Raw genomic sequence first — 18,810 nt, 5'->3', positions numbered from 1 at the left:
GAAGAATGGGCCATTCCAATAATTCCCCTAAGATGCAGTCGATTCTTGAAGAATGGGCCATTCCAATTACTCACAAACATCCGTTTCAATAATTTAAAATTCATGCCTCTTTTTCTGGCCATGCAATTGGTGTGCGTTGTTCGTCGCCTTGGGGGAAGGGTTGATAACACTGAATGTAGCGCGAGATTACGCGCAAGGTTGTTATGATCAGCAAAAACTAAGGACGTGACTTTCATGAAGGTTTTCTTGTCCCAAAACATTGGGAATCCCGTTCATCCTCTGAATCTACTACCATAGAGCCCTTTGCACAAGGAGTATGGTTGTTGTTTTTCACAGAACATTGGTATTTTATCTCTATCTGGACTTCAGATAAAGCGCACGGTGATTTCTCAGTTGATCGATGGAGCCCTTGGCGATCGTCAAAGCTCGATTTTGTTTAACTTCGGTGGAAGTCGAAGCCATCCTCTGGATTTGCTATCTCCTTCCCCTAGACACCAACAATTTGTGCGATCTTTTTGCTACATATATATTTCATTTGTAGGAGAAGAAAAATGTTGGGTTCTTCTCGGTTGATCGTTCGATTGCTCGACCGTCATTAACAAATTGCTGGCCGTAAGGAATCCGTTTGAATAAAATGAAAAGGAGAGCAGAGCGTCTTTAAACCTGTCAAATCGCTTTCTAATGAAGTCTGTTTGAAGCACGCGTCAATCTTTGATAGCGTTGTTCGGAGATGCTATCCACTAAAAGCTGTCGTCCTGCGAATTCATTGCGTTCTATGCTACTCTCCCTACCCTTGCTACTTGGGAGTGCTCTGGATAAACATGGCTACTCTTTTGATTCCATAGCTATAACTGTTAGCATCGTAAAGAAGAAGAAAGATGGCAAGTTTTGAGCAGGGTAAAGAAATGTGGAAAGATGGGTTTCGTTCAGTTACGAGCGTGCCGGGGACAAAGAACAAATTCTGAGTTCCCACGAGAAATTGAACTCCAGACCTTCGGATTCCGCGCTCCGACGCCCTACCACTGAGCCAGGGACTCTGTTGGTTAACAAGGGTCATTACGAAGTTCATATTTCTGTTTTAGCAATTATTGCCACACTCTCAGGTAAGAATCAGTGCATGTCTTTTTCCGCTATCTTTTCCTTCTCCTCCTTTCTTTGTAGGTATGCGTAAGGGTTCGTATTTTTGATGAATTGTCGCCAATACAATGGTCATGAAGGCCTTTTGCATACATGATGGCCTTACAACAGTCCGGGTTATTCGTTTAAGCACCGAAAAATTGAAAACTCTTTAACAGTGGGCAGATATCATTTGACCTTCAAATATTCACCAAAACTACACTGCACACTCAACCATAATTCTCCTTTTCAATCCCCCTAAGAGGTTACTCAGCTTTACTTAGCGTTTACTCCCAAAACAAGTGTTCAATAACTTTACAGTTACATTAAATAAAATCATAAATAAACATGAACGATTCATTCATTAATTCAATGAGGATTCGTCTACGACTGAAAAGTTCACTTCTATACAAGTCAAGATATCTTCATAAGGTAATAAACATTTACACTCTTGAAAAAATGCTCATTAAAATATTTACACGTTGCTGTTCTCTTATCCCAATTCAAAGTTTCAATAAATAATATCGTGTTCCACTGTACAAATCAGAGTAAATCATCCCTCCTAAGCATAAATAATATTCACAAAGAAACCTTTTGAAAGCAACTTCACAGATTTGGGGTGAAACAACATGGTTGTATAATTTTCAAACAATTTTTTCATAAATTGATATTATCGCTCGTTTTCGTATGGCATAACATAAAGTACATAAAGCTGTACATAAAGCTTGCAATCATCTTAATTAATCGAAACATTTCCATGGTCTGATTTTCTGAAAACTCTGCAGAAAGTTGAATCTTGATATGCTAAGTGAACTCATCTGTGAGTTAGAGCCACAAAGCTACAATGTGATGTTCCTTTCGTTACCTTTTATGTCAAAAAATTCAGCTTAGCCATTTGCAAGGAAATAAAGAGTATGGAAATATGGAAGCTGCGATTAAACAAAGAATTGTTCTTAAAAAATAACGGTTTGAGCCATCTAACCTTTTTTGAAGAGTTAAGATAGAAGAAACATCATATCAATTTACACTTAGTCCATTAAAAAATCATTGTTTTAAGCGTAGAAATGAGAGCCCAGAAAGTATTTCTGTAAGGTGGTTTATCGGTCCAAAAAAATTAGTATCTACTAAAACAGTGGACAGCGTTGAGGGCGCGCTCTGATTTGCTTCTCAAACCGAGAAAATCCTTTTCCATTCACCTCCGAGCAACTCGCGCCCGAACATATTGTAATCGCTGCAGAAATAAATTAGTTAAATCATCTTTTTATCTCACTATTTTAGTATATTCTAAATCAGCTATTCACCTCAGTGGCTAACGGTGAATTTTCACCTCGCCGCCTCACAGCTGGGCAAATATCCAGCACTTACCACCTTGCTTAGAAGTTAATTGTGTGACAGTAAAACAAGCCTCTCATTAACAGCACTTTGAAGTAACAATGTCGTTTTGTCGAGACTCCTCGTTAGATTTACTTTTCCGTGCCCTTAAGGGGGCCACGGGTTTATTAAAATGCAAATGGACTCTAAATAAATAACGATCAAATATTAGGTAGCTGCCTCCAGACGTATTTAAAGTCTTGAACTGCGACTAAAATTATATAACATTGTAAAAATTGACTTTTTCGCTTAAAAGAGAACGTTGATTAACGAATTATTTTCAGAACGCAATCTTAGTTTAAGAACGTTGTTCCAACACACTAACTTTGTTAAAAAGGAATTTATCGAATTACCCTAAACATATTTCACGGTATCTAACGGGATCATTGAAGATAATTTTAAAAAGTTTGTTATCGGAAAACCAACTCGATTAGTAAAATCTCAATGACAGTGAGGTTTGAGCAATTATCAGGTTGATGAAGGTCTCATCAATCCGTTTTAACCTTTCCTTGTTGCCTCTAGAATTCCTTTTTGAGCTTTTCATGGTTTATGCCGTGATAGTGGTGTGTCCAGTTTAATATCACGTGACCTTGGCTATGATCTTCATCTTTTAGCACTAGCTTGATCTTGGCTCATTTTTCGTTCATCTATTCTTGCGAGCGCTGCATGAACACGGAAACTCAGTCGGTTTTCAAAGTCATAACCACTGAAGTTATCCTAATAATAGGAAAAGAGAAAGAGAGCGGAGATTAAAAAGACAACTTCCTTATCAGTTTCAGGAAAGGACAGGAAATAAAAAGCTACTTTTCACCAACCTTGACTCTTTTCAACAGTTCTTCTCCTTTAGTACTCATCTGAAAATCATACACATTATACCAGATTACACATTATACCAGATTACACACTATACCAGATTGCACACTATACCAGATTACACATATACCAGATTACACATTATAGCAGATTACACATTATAGCAGATTACATATTATACCAGATTACACATTATACCAGATTACACATTATACCAGATAACTTCAATCCTTGAAACTAGCTCATAACAACGATAACAGCAAAATTTTCGAAAAACTCAAGCAGGTCTGAATTCCACTTGCTACTACACAACAGTCTTACTAAGAGTGCGACGGTTTACAATAATCACAGTCTCTTCAAACGTCTTTTCCGCCGGTTTGCTACATTAACGTGTTCTTTATCTCTCTGAATATAATTTGTGTACATTATGTCGGGTATACCACTCGGCACGTCCGTAAGCATCATTACTCCGCCATCAGAAACACCTCATCGAGAAACATGAATTAGACAAAGAAAAACCATCGATTGCCTTCTTAAAGTCTTAAGAAAATGTACCAGCAAGTTTGACCGTTTGATCTACGAAATGCTTTTTATCCCCCGGACACGATTCACACCAAACTTTTTGCCTAACACTTTATTGCTATTTTACCTTTGGGAACTATACCCACAGACACAAAAACATTCTTTCCGTTGTTATTTTTAGCCACTTTCTATATCTCCACTTGTCATTTCTAACTCTTGATTTGATAGTGACGTGAAGCAACGTCGAAACGTCGTCAAACATATTTTACGAACAGTTTTTTTAAGTTTTTAGAAGTTTTAAAGAAATTTATATGTATTTTAATAACGTTTTGGCATCGAACACTGCGATCAAATGTTTCTCCAAACCTCTCATTATATATTTTTTGGAAAAAATATTAGTCAACACTCTCGGAACTACTGACCTTTTCGTCTTGCGCATATAGAACACCAAGTTCATACAATGCAAAAGGAGGCACGTGAGAATCTGGAGGACTACGACCAGATTTGACGATAGCATCCTGAAGAAACTGTCAATCACACAGACACAAATAGCGTAGATGGATTTAGTCAATAGCTTAACTACGGCCTCTATCAATTAGATCCCAAGCTATGAACTTTGAAGCTTGGCTTCACTTAAGAATTTGTGTCACTTATGGAAATGGTTCACCAAACGGAAAGGGGTACTAAATGTATGTATACTGACCGGCTCAGATGACGTGCATAACAGTTAAAATATCACTCGCAAGTAATTATCTCACAGTCATCTCCTTTCTTCAAATGTTCTTACAATTACACGCACCTTTATAGCTAAATCAGTTTTCTTCAGGACCTGACATGCTGATCCTTGAATAAGAGATTTGAGAGGAACAAGATTGGCACTCACTTGACACTTCTCTACATCTGCAATAGATAAGCAGGGAGTTTATCTCACCGTGTAGTCACAACCCAAGTGCACCACCACCACCACCACCACCACCACGGACTTTAATCAAACTTTGGTTTGGATATTGACCACTTTCATAAATGGCTGACGGATTAATATTCTTTTGTTTAAATTTAAATTAGCCTTTCTGGCCTCGCTTGAGATAATGTATTCTTTTGAATTTTGTACTGGAGAACGAGGCCAGAAAGGCTAATTTAAATTGGAAAAAATATTAATCTGGCAGCCATTTATGAAAATGGTCTATTTCTTGGGTGTATTTAAGCGTACGTGAAGGAATTGCGGTTGTTCTACCCAAAGTGCGTTTCGCCCGATCTCAAAGTGGTATCGCCCAGAAAAATATCACTTCGCCTAGACCAAAAGTTAGTTCAGCCAAAGTTTTATTAACGCAAATTAGGGAGGAGTTGATGCACAACTGTGTCTCACTTCCTACATTTCCTTCCTCGTTATACCTGTCATTGTTCGTGTAAAGTCAAATGAAATGTGTCACACCAGTTCCTACGGATGATGTGGAATGTTTTACTAACATTTTTTTCCCGCGTAATAAGACAAGTTAGAATTTTGAATTCATAGCTTCATCGAGTATTCTCCTCGAGCTAGAAGATGAAAAAGAAGTAAGACTTGTTCCATAAGCGGCGCTAGATGTTAACACTTAACGTAACATAGCACCAGTGTTTGTTTTGTTCAACTTAACAATTTATTTCTTTCTAAATCGCATGAAGAAAACTTCGGGCGAACTAACTTTTGGTCCGGGCGAAGCTACTTTTTTCGGCCGATACGAAGTTGAGATCAGGCGAAACGGTTACAGGTGAAACGCACTTCGGGCGAAACGACCAGTTTCTGCGTAAGGCTTAGATGACTTGCATAACTGAAACTGAGGACGATCAATCAAACTAAAATTACAGTCTGACCATCCTCAAGATCGCTACCTCCCTCCCGCCATCTGCCGAAAGTCACCACATGTTTCAAACACAACATGTTTCAATATTCGTAATAATGTTCATAGTACTCTCTTGATGCAGTCTCTAAGTAAAAAGCTAAGACTAATGATGTTTTTTAAATAAAGAAGAGTCTTACCAGAAAGAATTCTATTTAAGACAATTTCGTTGCAAGTGTAGAACGCTCTCCACACATACAAAAGTTCTAATGCTAACAGCAGACAGTCAGCTTCTGATGGCGGCCCTTTTTTGTACATCGCAGCCTAACAAACAAACCAACAAACATAAATAAAGGGGGAAAGTTTTCTAAAGAAACCGTGGTACTGTGTCAGTTTTCATCAACTCAGTTGATAATGTAAATAGGCCAATGTAAAGAGTTTCAAAGCTGACATTTCGAGCGTGCTACGCAGCATATGGCGGCTGCGACCACGCTCAACCAGTGCGCTTTGCGCGCCATTGTTATAGTTATCATCCGGGAACTCGATACTTTTTCTCAAAAACCGGACGGAAACGGCAAAGAATACCACAACGACAGTAGCTTTGGCGAATATTTCCACGGCAAAAATAGAAAAAGGGTATCATCCCCCATAGCACAACTAAATCGCTACTTTGGAAGAGGTATATTGACGACGTTTTCTGGCCAACTTACATTATCAACTTAGTTGGTATAACTAAAATCATCAACATACAAACCAACGCTGAAATTGAAACAACTGTCATGAACCATACTTTTAAGCTTGTTGCAAAACGCTCATTTGGGTTAATTTCGTTCATTCTGGCCACCTATGCCCCTGTCATGAAAAATGTAATTTCTCTTATCACTCCTAGTGAACTTCTCATTATCGCACATCCATTTCAAATGCGATGCGAGAAAAACGTTAGATTCATTTGTGAGATTGAGGCGTAATAGCAGAGTCATGGCTATTTTGTATAATGAAATATAGTGAACAAAGAAAAATTTCGCCAAAGTAAAATAGGAATCAAGTGATAACAAGAAAAAATTTCTTTTTTAACGTAATGGCACATTAGGGTTCATACCGGTGGAGTGACAGCCCTTTCATAAGAGCTAATACGTTAGTCTGGTTCGTGTTTTTCAAGTTCGCACGCAGCTAGTCGTCTTAGTTTTAAGTATCCTGAGAGTCTCTTCTTCGGCTTTTTCTATAATTTTCTACTTGGTGTCGAAAATGAAAAGAAACTGCGTGAATAACTATGTTTTATATATTGTGATGCTAACGTGCAACTTGACATCATTAGTCAGGAGAGGTCTAATAAAGTATTTTTGTCGCCGTTTTTCGCCGATAATTCACCGGAAAAGCGTTGGTCTGCCTGTGCACCACTGAACTGCTGGTAGCCAAGGTTTACAGCCTATCACAATAAAGCTCCAAAATCCATATCACATTTCAGATCTATCCATAGAAATGCTTACCTTCCTTAGGAGAAACTGCTCCAGAGGAGTTTTCTTCTTGACAAATTTAGGAACCAATTTAAACTGTGCTTGTGCCTCACTTGTACTTCCTAGGATACCTATTGTGACTAAATGAGAAATAGGAAATACCGCCATTTATGTCAATATAATCAACTTCTGTTCTTATACACACAGACAAAGACAAAGAGTATATCCCTGGAGCCTCTAGATTAATGAAGGGTGATGCTGATATAACTAAAACTTAGACTCAGCAAAAAAAAATAAAAGCTATTACACATTTCATTTTCATTCTCGGCTAAAGGGACCGTCCAATAGACAACACTGCTACTGGTAACTGTATACCAGCAGATAAACAATGGATACTTTTTCTACACTTAGGACATGAATTACAACTGCTTTGTGTAATGAAAATAAATTAAGGATGCAAATTGAAGCAAATGTGGTGATTCAAAACCATGATTTACATTATTATCAATTTACCTCCACAGAGATAAGCATAGTAGCTTTGCGACCATTTAGATTCTTCTTTCAATCTATAATTATAAAAAAAAAATCGTTACTGACCGTTATACACTAACGACTGGTTAACTTCACTTGCACTCATTAATGACTTGGTGACTTTAGGTAACCTTTTGTCTCATGGACCTTATCCATGTACGAAAGAAAGCATTCACTTGTCATGTAAATTGGCCTAAACCCTGTAACTCCTTTGAGCGACCAAGACAGAGTCTCAAGTCCTTACAATATCCGAATACTATATCAAACAGACAAGTGATTAGAATAAACAAACATACTATATCAAATACTATATCAAACAGACAAGTGATTAGAATAAACAAAAATACTATATCAAATACTATATCAAACAGACAAGTGATTAGAATAAACAAAAATACTATATCAAATACTATATCAAACAGACAAGTGATTAGAATAAACAAAAATACTATATCAAATACTATATCAAACAGACAAGTGATTACAATAAACAAAAATACTATATCAAATACTATATCAAACAGACAAGTGATTAGAATAAACAAAAATACTATATCAAATACTATATCAAACAGACAAATGATTAGAATAAACAAAAATACTATATCAAATACTATATCAAACAGACAAATGATTAGAATAAACAAAAATAGCAATCAGGAGATTATTACAAAGCAGGTCATCTAATAGATTAAGAGAAATAGATTAATAGACCGTGTTTTACTAAAATCACCCTGTAGTCTTACAACTGAATTGCGTGAATTTACAGTAAATTGTGCAAAAAATCATATAAAACATTAAAAGTTATCTATCAATTTATTTATCCTAGGTATAAATGAGTCAGTCAGTCTCTTCGTTTTGGTCATAGTTAGTAGAGGGGACCCAGTCCCCTCTACTAGCTATGTTTTGGTGGATGGCAGTTGATATTCCCGTTTCTTTGTGAAGTTGAATGCTGGCTTGTTGGAGGCTGGAATTAGGTCGTGGTTCTTGCTGGAAGGATTGTTAGCGGTCGACTGAGAGAGTTGCAGAGTCAGTTTTTATTGATGATCTCGTACGTTGTCTATTCCGGCAAGCTGAAGGGAATTTGTATGAGGTGTTCAAGATGTCCCATACGGGTTGAGCTAGGACTTCAGCATACTCTTTTAATACCCAGTTTGAGAGACCATCTGGGCCCGGGGCTTTGTGTCTGTTGAGATGGTTCAAGTTGTTGTATACCCGGTGAACTGAGACTTCTAGGAAATCTGGATTCTCTTCTAATGGCAACAGGGTAACCGTAGGGTCTCAGTCAATGGCCTTGTAAGATTGCAACGGATCCAAAAGAGCGTCATTGATGGAGTTGGATATTCCGGGTGGAGACATGTTCGTGAAGCGAGGCACACTCAGACTTGAAAACAAACTTGAGGTTTCGTTTCTTGGATCCAGGAAGTTATGTATTTCATTCCACCACTGGCGTGGGTTTAGGCCCTTAAAATCTTGGACTTTGGAGGCGTAATGCATTGCCTTGTAACGTTTCCTTTCTCTGTTGACTGCGTTGCAGTCAAAATTGAACACGGGACCGTGTTTATTGGAATGAAAGGCGATTTGGCGCATGCATATTACCTGATACCAAGTTCTCCAAATTTACATAACAAGAATTGCATGGTAGACGGTAAGGAGAATTTATAGTGAAATCATATGGGAGGAAAAAAGGTTCAATATGCACTAAATAATTTGTTATACGACCATTCTGTTTTCACAAGCTACTTGTCACAAAGGACACCAAGAAGGCACAAACAAACAAACAAACAAACAAACGATAAGTACCTTAGGAATGCTGGGAGGGCATATTCCCACTCTAGCCTTAACATGTGACACCAACCTAAACAAGAAAGAAAAGTTATGGATTAAACATGAGATCTTATAAACTTATTAAACTAATCAAATGAGCATGAGGAACCACTCCTGCCTCTAAACTGACTTAACAGATTACCATGAACCAGAGGAGAGCACATGAAAACATAACACCTGAGTGTAGAAATCACAGAAAACAATGAAGCCTTTGAAGAAAGAAAGTGATTCAATTTAATTGACTGGGGTCACTTGAAAGGGTTTCAAGTCAATTTCTGACCAAGCAAAATGGTTCAAATATCTTTTAATTATTCAAGCTACAATACTCATATGTGTGAAAAACAAAAAACAAAAAAACATTCACCTATTTCATATTGACATATAAGAGCTATTTCTTGTTGTTCTGCAGCAGAGTGCATGGCCTGATGAAATTCATCCAATGCTATGCCAATGTGACCCTGGTTATACATAGACAGCTGTATTAGCACAAACATACTCCACAAATTAAGTCCAGATCAAAGCTTTTCATCTATAAGTACATATTAGTGAGTCAGAGTCATTTTATGGCACAAAAGCATGAAGGATTAGGACCATAAATTACATTGTAGTCCTTTTTCTTTTGCTATTCCTCCAATGACGTAATCTTTTTTACATTTATAATTTGGATATATCAACAAAGTTGAAATGGTAAATTGGCCACTGTAATGATTACAAAAGCTGACGTTTCGAGCATTAGCCCTTTGTCGGAGTGAATAGAGGAATTGTGGGTTGTGTGTGCTTTTAAAGGCAGAAAATGGAGCTACGTTATTGGTGGGAGCATGGCAACGAGAAAAACATGAATAAATTAGTGGAATGAAAAGCGTTCGTTGATCCCACAGGGATCAACGAATGCTTTTCATTTGACGCAGCCCCAAACAAGTTTTTTTCGAAACTATCAGCCTTTATTCATTTATCTTTTATACAGTTTATACTAATAAAATTACATTTACAAGAAAATGTTTCCACTTAATTCTAGTAAGGGAAATTGTTTTCACTACAGAGCACATCACTTTGATTCAGAAACCAGTTTACTGTCCTCAAACTAAACACAAGTTTTAGAAACAGGTTTACTGTGCTCAAACCAAACACAAGTGTTTTTCTTCAGTATCTAACCTTCAATCTGGATACAAGCCCCTTGAAGAATAAAAACACAGCTGAGCTTGGGTATTCTTGGTAAGATTCTTCCAAGAGAGCAGTTGCATTGGCCAAACCTAAAAAAAAAAAAGAGATCATGTTACAAAGAATGAAAGACAAAAAACCATTACTCCTAGAAGCAAAATAAATTACAAGGGCTTATGTCAAAAGTATTTAAGTCAAATACAAAAACTGTTAAAAAAAGCTGTGTGAGGATCCATTATCCTGTTTATGTGCTGTTTACAGTTTGGTGGTAAATATGCATTAATTTATAATTCATATTTTCAAGTTCAAGATGTTGGTCATACCATTGTATTCTATAATTGGATAGTTAAACATTTGCCCAGTTGATAAAAGAAGACAGACCTTCCTCATTTTTTCCTTCATCCAGTGCAACAAATGGCCGGATTACTGCGTGATACCACAGCAAGGTAAGTCTATGGGGATGAATATCACAGCTTCAATTTATTTTATAGAAGCATACTGAAAAAGTACACACCAGTAAACAAGTCAGGAATAACTTCTTAAGTTACTAACAGAAGACTTGTAAGCTCTTTAAAAGGTTCTTTGCTCTAATAATTTTCAAAAGGTCTTCATGGAATTTGACTTATTACCAGAACCCTCATGATTTCTTGAAATTTTATCCAGGAACCAATATTCTACATTATTGAGGATCTTAAGCAATCTTTGGGTTTGATCTTCCCAAGAACCTTGAATTGGTTTGAGTACATTTTAGATCCTTTACAAAAGTGCAGATTTTGATGAAAATACATGTAGATACTCCATGAATTTTTGAAGGATCTTCACTATTTTTAACAGTGTAATCTTTAAAATACTTGAAGTAACCTTGCCACCGGAGCTTTCATATCTTCACTCTGACTTGCCAAGTTCAATGCTTGTATTCCAACTTCTCTGTTTCCAGAAAATCCAAGAAGATGACAATATTTTAACAGCTTGGGTGGTACTAGAGATATTGCCAAATGAAACAGCCCATAACCACAAGATACTGCAGCCTGAAGGTGCCTTAATGCCTCAGGACTGACTGCTGCAGGTGACAGCTTGACTGTTTCTTCATTTATGGTAAGATTGTTCAAGGGGGATACCAGCACATCTTCAGGTTCCAAGGGTGATACCACACAAGTTTCTACAGACTACAGTGTCAGGGACAATATCAACTTAGTAACAACTCTGTTACTGTGTGAGACCATTGTTAATATGCGTAACTATGCTTCCCTAACCACACCCACTATTATGCAGAAATGAACCCTTTAACTCTCTGGAGTGATCAACATATAACTTCTCCCTATAATATCAATACATCATCCAGCAAACAGGTAATATGAATAATCAAACTTATCTGGTAGAAGTTGTTATCATTATCTAATGCTCAATTCACATGACTAATTTACAAGGAAATGTGCAGCTCTTGGGGGGGAGAATTAACAAAGAAATATTTGTAGTTGAAGGGAAAGACAGTACTGCTCGCGGCCCATTAAATGCCTGAATAAAATACCAAACTGTGCACAGTGTAAGCAGTCTATTACAGTCAGTTAGTCCACTAGTAACCATGCACAAAGACATTTATGTTAATAAAAGACCAGAACCACTGAGAGAGAAAAACTCTAACACTGTGCCTCCCTATAAAAGCCACCGGCTCAAAGAAAAATTGTTCCTTTGAATACCATTGATAATAGTGATGTCTACTAGTACATATAATGTAGTCACCTCATCAATAGCCTCTTCAACATGATGACGGCCAGATGACACATTGCCATTTGTACTACACCTCAGTTCAGGAGCCCATGCCAAGAATGCTCCACCAATACCACTTATCTCACAATAACATTTATCATAGAGCTTCCATGCACGTCGCATCAGATATCCACCTTTGATATAGTCAGTGATGCCTGTAATGGTGAATAAACCAAGTTTAACTATGAGATGTTACTTCTATCATGATATTATAAAAAGCAATGGCTATGAGAGTCAGTTTTACCTTGTTTTAGGAATGTCAGAAGAGCCATGTAGAGCTCACAATCAGCATACAAGATCTGCCTCATCAGTTGTTCATCCAGCCCCACTCCTGTACCCTTCCTGATGTTCTCTACACAGCAAACCCTCTGAGCCCTTTTAAGGTTCTCAAGAGCCCTGTCAAGCTGATCATCCTCAAATGTAAGAATTGCTTGCTGCAATACAAACAAACTTAAAAGTAAATTGGCTATCATAAAGAATTTCTAAGCTGACAGAGGGTCAACACTCGAAACATCAAATTCAGTCACTAAAACCAAATCATCTTATTATATTCCTCACTAACACAACACCAGAGTTTTTTTTTAGAAACTTACCCCTGTTAAACTTAAAAGAACACAATAATCAAAGTTGTTGAACAAGAAAATTTCTTCACAAATAATTATTGATTTGGAAGTATGGCAAATTTTGCACTCGGTCACTGAATTTAGCAGAAAAAACAATTAATTTTTGACAAAAAATTACATTTACTGCTGTAAACAGAAAAAAACATTATTCAAACATTAGTTTCTCAGATATCATGATCCACTGCTCTACAACTGTCAGCAAGAGCACAGGCAGCCCAAGCTCTCTTTGAGAACCGCACAAGGTCGGCACAACACAATTTGCATATCGATTTATAGGGATTAGTATAGGATTTTCTACAAGATATCCATAACATTTATTATTTATTACATTTATTATTTGTATTGCGCCTTTTCTATAAAATATTCAAAAGCGATGACGCAGATGTCTACCATGTTTTAGCGTTTCACTGAGGACATGAAGAGCCGCCTGACGTCAATCGCAGGGCTGAGATTGTGTGGCTACAGAATCGAAACAAAAGGTCAACCTTTACCCTTGAATTCTGCGGTGGATTTGTGGCCGTGGGTACATTTTAGCTTGGGAGTTTTTACTTCATTCAGGAGGCTGTCCGGACAGAAGTGTTCTGCCTTGTCTTCTCTTTATGTGGTAGAGAACCAGGATTAAAAAAACCCACTTAAATCAAGTGAAATCGGTAAAATAACGACACCAGGAGCAAACAACACATGTATGGAACAAGGTAAGCCATTTCTATTTAATATTTTCACCTTTAACTATCTCTATGGATATCTTGTAGAAAATCCCACACAAATCCTTATAACTCGATATGCAAATTGTGTTCCTTGTGTGGTTCTCAGAGAGAGCTTGGGCCGCCTGTGGCCAGAGTTACAGATTATTTTCTGTTGACCTAGGCCATTATGGAATGAGCCACTTAGGATCAGAATCGCTGACCCTGAAAATTTGCATAATAATTGTAACATCTCAACTTACTCATCCTGTTCGAAACAAAATTAATTACAAAATGAAAAAGGCTACCACTGCACAGGTATAACTTACCACAAAATCCACCATGCCTGAACCAGCACTCATTAGTGGAGAACCATCACTTCAAAAGGAAAAGAAAAGGAACATCCTGATGGAAAAAGTTTAACTCACATGTATACTGTACAGAGTATACAGCGTATAATATAAATACTAGTAATACATTGGTACAAAGTTAAATTGTAATTATACCAGCTCCATTAGCTTCATGTATAAATAACTGAATGTACCAGCTTACTTTACTTCCATATCAAAACACAAGTTGATAGCTTTCATTGACCACAACATTCTTCTATCTGAGCTTGACTTTACTGGACGGTATATCTGGGAATTCATTACAATGAAAAAATTACAGAATAGGGTAGCTTAGGTTCTGACATTCTTAAATTACCATGCTGACCATTTGTTAAAAACTTAGGGGCAACAAAATCTTGACCACCAGTGGAACATACAAAAGGCCACCATGATGTTCTATTGCCTACATGGGTTGGCTCCAGACTAGTTAACTTTGAATGAAATACAAGCTACAACCTGAGGGGCTACCCAAAAACAACTTTAATGTTCCATTACCATGCAGAAATTATTTCACAAACAGTTTAAGTTATAGTGGCACCACATTGTGGAATAGCTTTCCTTGCTAGGTTATATGGTGCATGGAATCCCTTGGGTCATTCATTTTCGCAATTAGCTCTCTATGGCACAGCATTCACCAAAAGCACCTTCTCAAAATAGTGCAGGGCTCGACATCTCCACTAGCCCGGTAGAGACTAGTAAAAATTTGTTTGGGCTAGTACAAAAAAACATGTTTAATAGCCTGCTGGCTAGTAGAGAAATTGAAAGAAATAATAATAATTAGTTCACTTGAAGTTCACAGTTAATTAAAAAACAATAAAGAAGGCATAAGCCTTTCATCTACTGGCATCTTTTTTTGTCTTGCATGTCGATCGTAAATCACTAGATCCCAGGCTCTGCGCTTACCAATGTTGCGATGCCTTGCACATTGCCTCACACAATTGCCTCGCACTTGAACTTTGTACTATTCTTTGTTATTTTAAAAGACCTTGCCAATAAGTTTAGAGGAAGGTTTGTGTGTTTGGGGTTGAAGTAGACCTCGAGGAAAATTGATCTTGGCTACCAAGTTGTGTTTCGGGCCAGTAAATTTTAGAAATCACTAGCCTGGTGGCCAGTAATGCAGGTAGCCAAGTGTCAAACCCTGTACTGCAGTTCATAGTTATAGTAGTTGTGTAGTTGTAGTTTGATCCTTTTGTAAATAGCTGATGAATTACCTGTGGTTAAATAAAGTTTATTGATTTGTTGATCGATTAAATTGTAGATTGTGCTAATGTGCCCTAGGCTGGTGACTAATTCTATAAAATTGAATCCACCTCTCTGTACACTCTGGAAAATAACTGGCCTCACAGGGCCATGATGCATTCAAATCTTTTGCTGTTATTCTAATCCTCCCTGAAACAATGCATACTCAAGGATCTGCTTTACTACACTAAAAATCCAAAACTTCCAGATGGATTCATTTTTCTCCATGAGAAGTGATAGTTCATCATGAGACATAATGCTTCTTTATGAGAGCTGATGGATATGTTGCTGGTAATTTTTTTCTAAAGGTAAATTTAATTTTTCACTAGGTACAATTTTTTAACCTGGGTAATTTTGTACCACAACATTTTTTTTCATTTGCTATGGGGCCACTGACTCTCTTCAGTCTAGTAGAAACCCCTATCACTATAATATTTCTGCTCAGATGCCAACTGCAAACAAATTTTCCCTTTTCTGTAGCAGCAAAGAATGTGTTGCTTTTGAGTATGATAGCAGCTTGAAAACAACACTTGAATTTCAAGAACAATCTTTTTACTTTCAGAAAAAAAGTAATGTAAGAAAATTTGATAATGAATGAGCAATTTCTGGACTGTACAATACTGTTCAGTGTGCACTGAAAATCAATAGTTGTTTTGAAATCATTAATTGGGTGATGAGAAGAAGTTGACATGAGGTGTCATCAACCTTGCACCTTGCATACTACTCACAAATTACTTTTTGCATTACCTGCATATCTCTTGAAGTGAAAGAGATACCAAAGTAAAATTTTCAGAAGTTGATTGATCTTTGTGTTTTCTATTACTAGATATTAAATTTTCAGGAAATTAAAAAAAATTATATTTTTCCTTCTGTGATACCTCAATAGAGGTTTGCCTACCATTTTCATGTTCACTGCACACTTTCAATGCATTGCACAGTCAAAATGTTTAAACAGGAAATTATGTTATTTTATACCAAAGAGAAAATAATAATTTCATAATCTTATGAGTACTTGCCTCCCTAATGTTCAACAACTTCAGTAACTTTTGGCTTCTTAGAAGTTATGGCTGCATCAAGTTTAAGATTGCTACCAGGCACATAGAGTTTCCCCATTGACCCTTCATTTCTCAAAATCTGTAGAATAGCTTTTCTTAATCAGCTGCCCTCAATTTCCATGAATGTTCCTCAAGAGAATTTGATATTTTTTAGAAAGATCCCCCAGTTAAAAAGTTTGTATATTCTCACCACCTTATGCAGGATGATATATTGATAATAGAATGGAAATAAGTTCAAATTAAAAAAACAAAACAAAACAAAACAAAATATTTGCTTCTATAGCTGAAATAACAACTTTGGCAACAAAAAGATGTTTGCAAATTAAATCAAATTCAATAAGGCTAAAAAAATCATAGCAGGCGAAATAAACAGTGGCCATTTTCTCTGGTGATTAGCAAGCAAAGGTAACTTCATATCTTAGATTAATCAACACTATAACATAATCCTCAAATATGATTGGTTATCACCAGCTCAAAATCTGTACTAATAGGACAGCATACAGGTCGTGCTTGTAACTAGACAGTGTATGTGACATGCATATGTAACTGGACACTATACATCATGTGTGTGCACTGTTCTTGTGCATTTCACTGAGTTCAAGTTAACTGCTTTTTTTTTTCCAATGAAAACAATTAACTTAGGACTGGTCATTACTAACAGGACTTCATACCATCCAATTCTGTCTGAAATCATACTTATCATCAACAAATCAGACTCCTGTTTTGCAGTCATCTAATTTTGTGAATCGCTTGTATGATTACAGACCAAATGGGACACCACTCAATTTTACCATAATACTTACTGACAAAATTGTTTTCACTTTCAGTGTTGCTGATGATATATACAGCTGCATTATTTAATGTCACTAAAGTTTCTCAGCAGTGCTTTGTCTTTCAGTGAATCACATGGTACACAAGAAGACTTATCTTACACTTTCCACAAAGCAATCTTGTTTGTTAAACTTTGAATATTTTATTAATATTCCCAACCAATTAGCCAAATTATCATATCAAGCAAGAAAAGGAAAGAGAGGCTGATTTATGCACTTGCACACTAAAGACTTTAATTCAGTCCTAGAAATTACTTCTAAAGTATCAAAAAAGGGGTCATAGAGGATAATTGATTTTTGTAATCAAGATCTCAACACAGTCACATGAACCACAAATGTTTTGCTTAAAAAACAATTGCTTGGTTGAAGCCTGTTTAACAGATCAGAATACATGTATGCTCACTGAAAAAATTTAATAATTTTGTACCATTTAGGTAAAATGATACATCATTACGAACCTGCACAAACCAAACTTTCTTAGAATATGAGAGTTTTATCTTCACCATTAAGCAAATTTATTTTAATGAATACGCCGTTTTGAATCTAATTAAGTTATAAAAATTCACATCATTGAGCAAATAAAATTTACCTTTTTCAAGCATGTTAGTAAATCGTCAACTGATACCTATTCAAATATCTGACAGGTTATGCACTCAAATGAGTGATGGCATAATGTGAATTCGAGATAGCTGTCTAAAATATAAAGTTTCTTTCGCATCACAAATGCGTAGGCATAAAAACAAGGATCATTCATGAATTTTTTATGTACTAACCCGAAAACAACCATTTCTTGTTCGACTTCCCACAAGACGAGGTTACAAAACACGATAAAAAAAATCCCTGCTGTTAGATGTTTAGACTCTACACATCAGAAATAAAGATAAAACTTTCGTATCAAGGAAATGCTTACTTTCACCTTTCAAACAAATCAGTTGTAAGCCCTCCCAGTCTATACGGTGACCAACACTAGCTTGCGGTAAACGTTAATTTACGCGAGCTAAGGTTTTCAGAAAAGATGAAATTGCAATCAAATTTTTATTCTCAACGTAATTTCCGCCCCAAGAAACATAAGCCCATAGCGAAGAGCCAAGCCCACCACGGAAGAAAAAGGTGTTTTAGCGACTACCAGAATAAAATAATATTATGCGTAAAAAAGACACCGGTTCTTGCAGGTAAACTCAACTTGAAACACAGGTTAAAAAATTAAACAGAAACTCTTCGCTCAGAAAGAGGTCATCGGTGCGAGATTGTCAAACAAAATACACAATCCGTGAGAATTATTTGTAACATAACCTCATTCAACACGTCTTAACGATAAAATTTTACCTGTGACTTCGAAAGAGCTTTTGTGATTCTTCAAAACCATTGTTCAGCAATAAATTTATCCCATCCCTAGCAAGACCATGATATTTCCAGAACGCCGATGAGGTATTTGAGCTCGCATCCTTGTACTCATTCCTGGAGGGATTCATAGGGTCACCAGTGTTGTGGCTATTTCGATAAATGCATGCAGCCCTAGTCAGGGATTTACCGGAAATCTTCACGTATCTCGCGCCATGTTTAGATTTTCAGGATTTAGTTCAAGTTGTGGGGGAAACAAACAAGTTCCAGGCGT

At 36.7% G+C, this 18,810-nt stretch overlaps 1 protein-coding gene across 3 annotated transcripts; it reads right to left on the bottom strand.

Moving 5' to 3' along the window:
- Positions 1-1,356: 1,356 nt before the first annotated feature.
- On the bottom strand, positions 1,357-18,793 carry LOC111328038 (tetratricopeptide repeat protein 39C). Of its 3 annotated transcripts, XM_088751074.1 has the most exons (17): positions 18,522-18,625; positions 14,235-14,320; positions 14,012-14,060; positions 12,621-12,810; positions 12,350-12,531; positions 11,471-11,775; positions 10,991-11,061; positions 10,604-10,701; positions 9,816-9,909; positions 9,428-9,482; positions 7,607-7,659; positions 7,127-7,233; positions 5,840-5,963; positions 4,622-4,722; positions 4,245-4,349; positions 3,303-3,341; positions 1,357-3,204 (listed from the first exon to the last, which is right to left on the bottom strand). In XM_088751074.1, exons 2-17 carry the CDS (start codon positions 14,282-14,284, stop codon positions 3,091-3,093), a joined length of 1,737 nt encoding a protein of 578 aa, XP_088607200.1. In that variant the 5' UTR covers positions 14,285-14,320; positions 18,522-18,625; the 3' UTR covers positions 1,357-3,090. The 3 variants fall into 3 exon arrangements, with proteins under 3 accessions (XP_088607200.1, XP_022788122.1, XP_022788124.1); XM_022932387.2 differs by lacking the exon at positions 14,235-14,320 and having other exon boundaries at positions 18,522-18,793; XM_022932389.2 differs by lacking the exon at positions 14,235-14,320 and having other exon boundaries at positions 14,012-14,087; positions 18,522-18,645.
- Positions 18,794-18,810: the final 17 nt, after the last annotated feature.

Source organism: Stylophora pistillata, chromosome 2 (assembly GCF_964205215.1).
Source record: "Stylophora pistillata chromosome 2, jaStyPist1.2, whole genome shotgun sequence".
In the NCBI taxonomy this organism is placed as follows: Eukaryota; Metazoa; Cnidaria; class Anthozoa; order Scleractinia; family Pocilloporidae; genus Stylophora; species Stylophora pistillata.
Note: the sequence above shows the minus strand (reverse complement) of the source record. Positions and strands in the feature narration are given on the sequence as shown.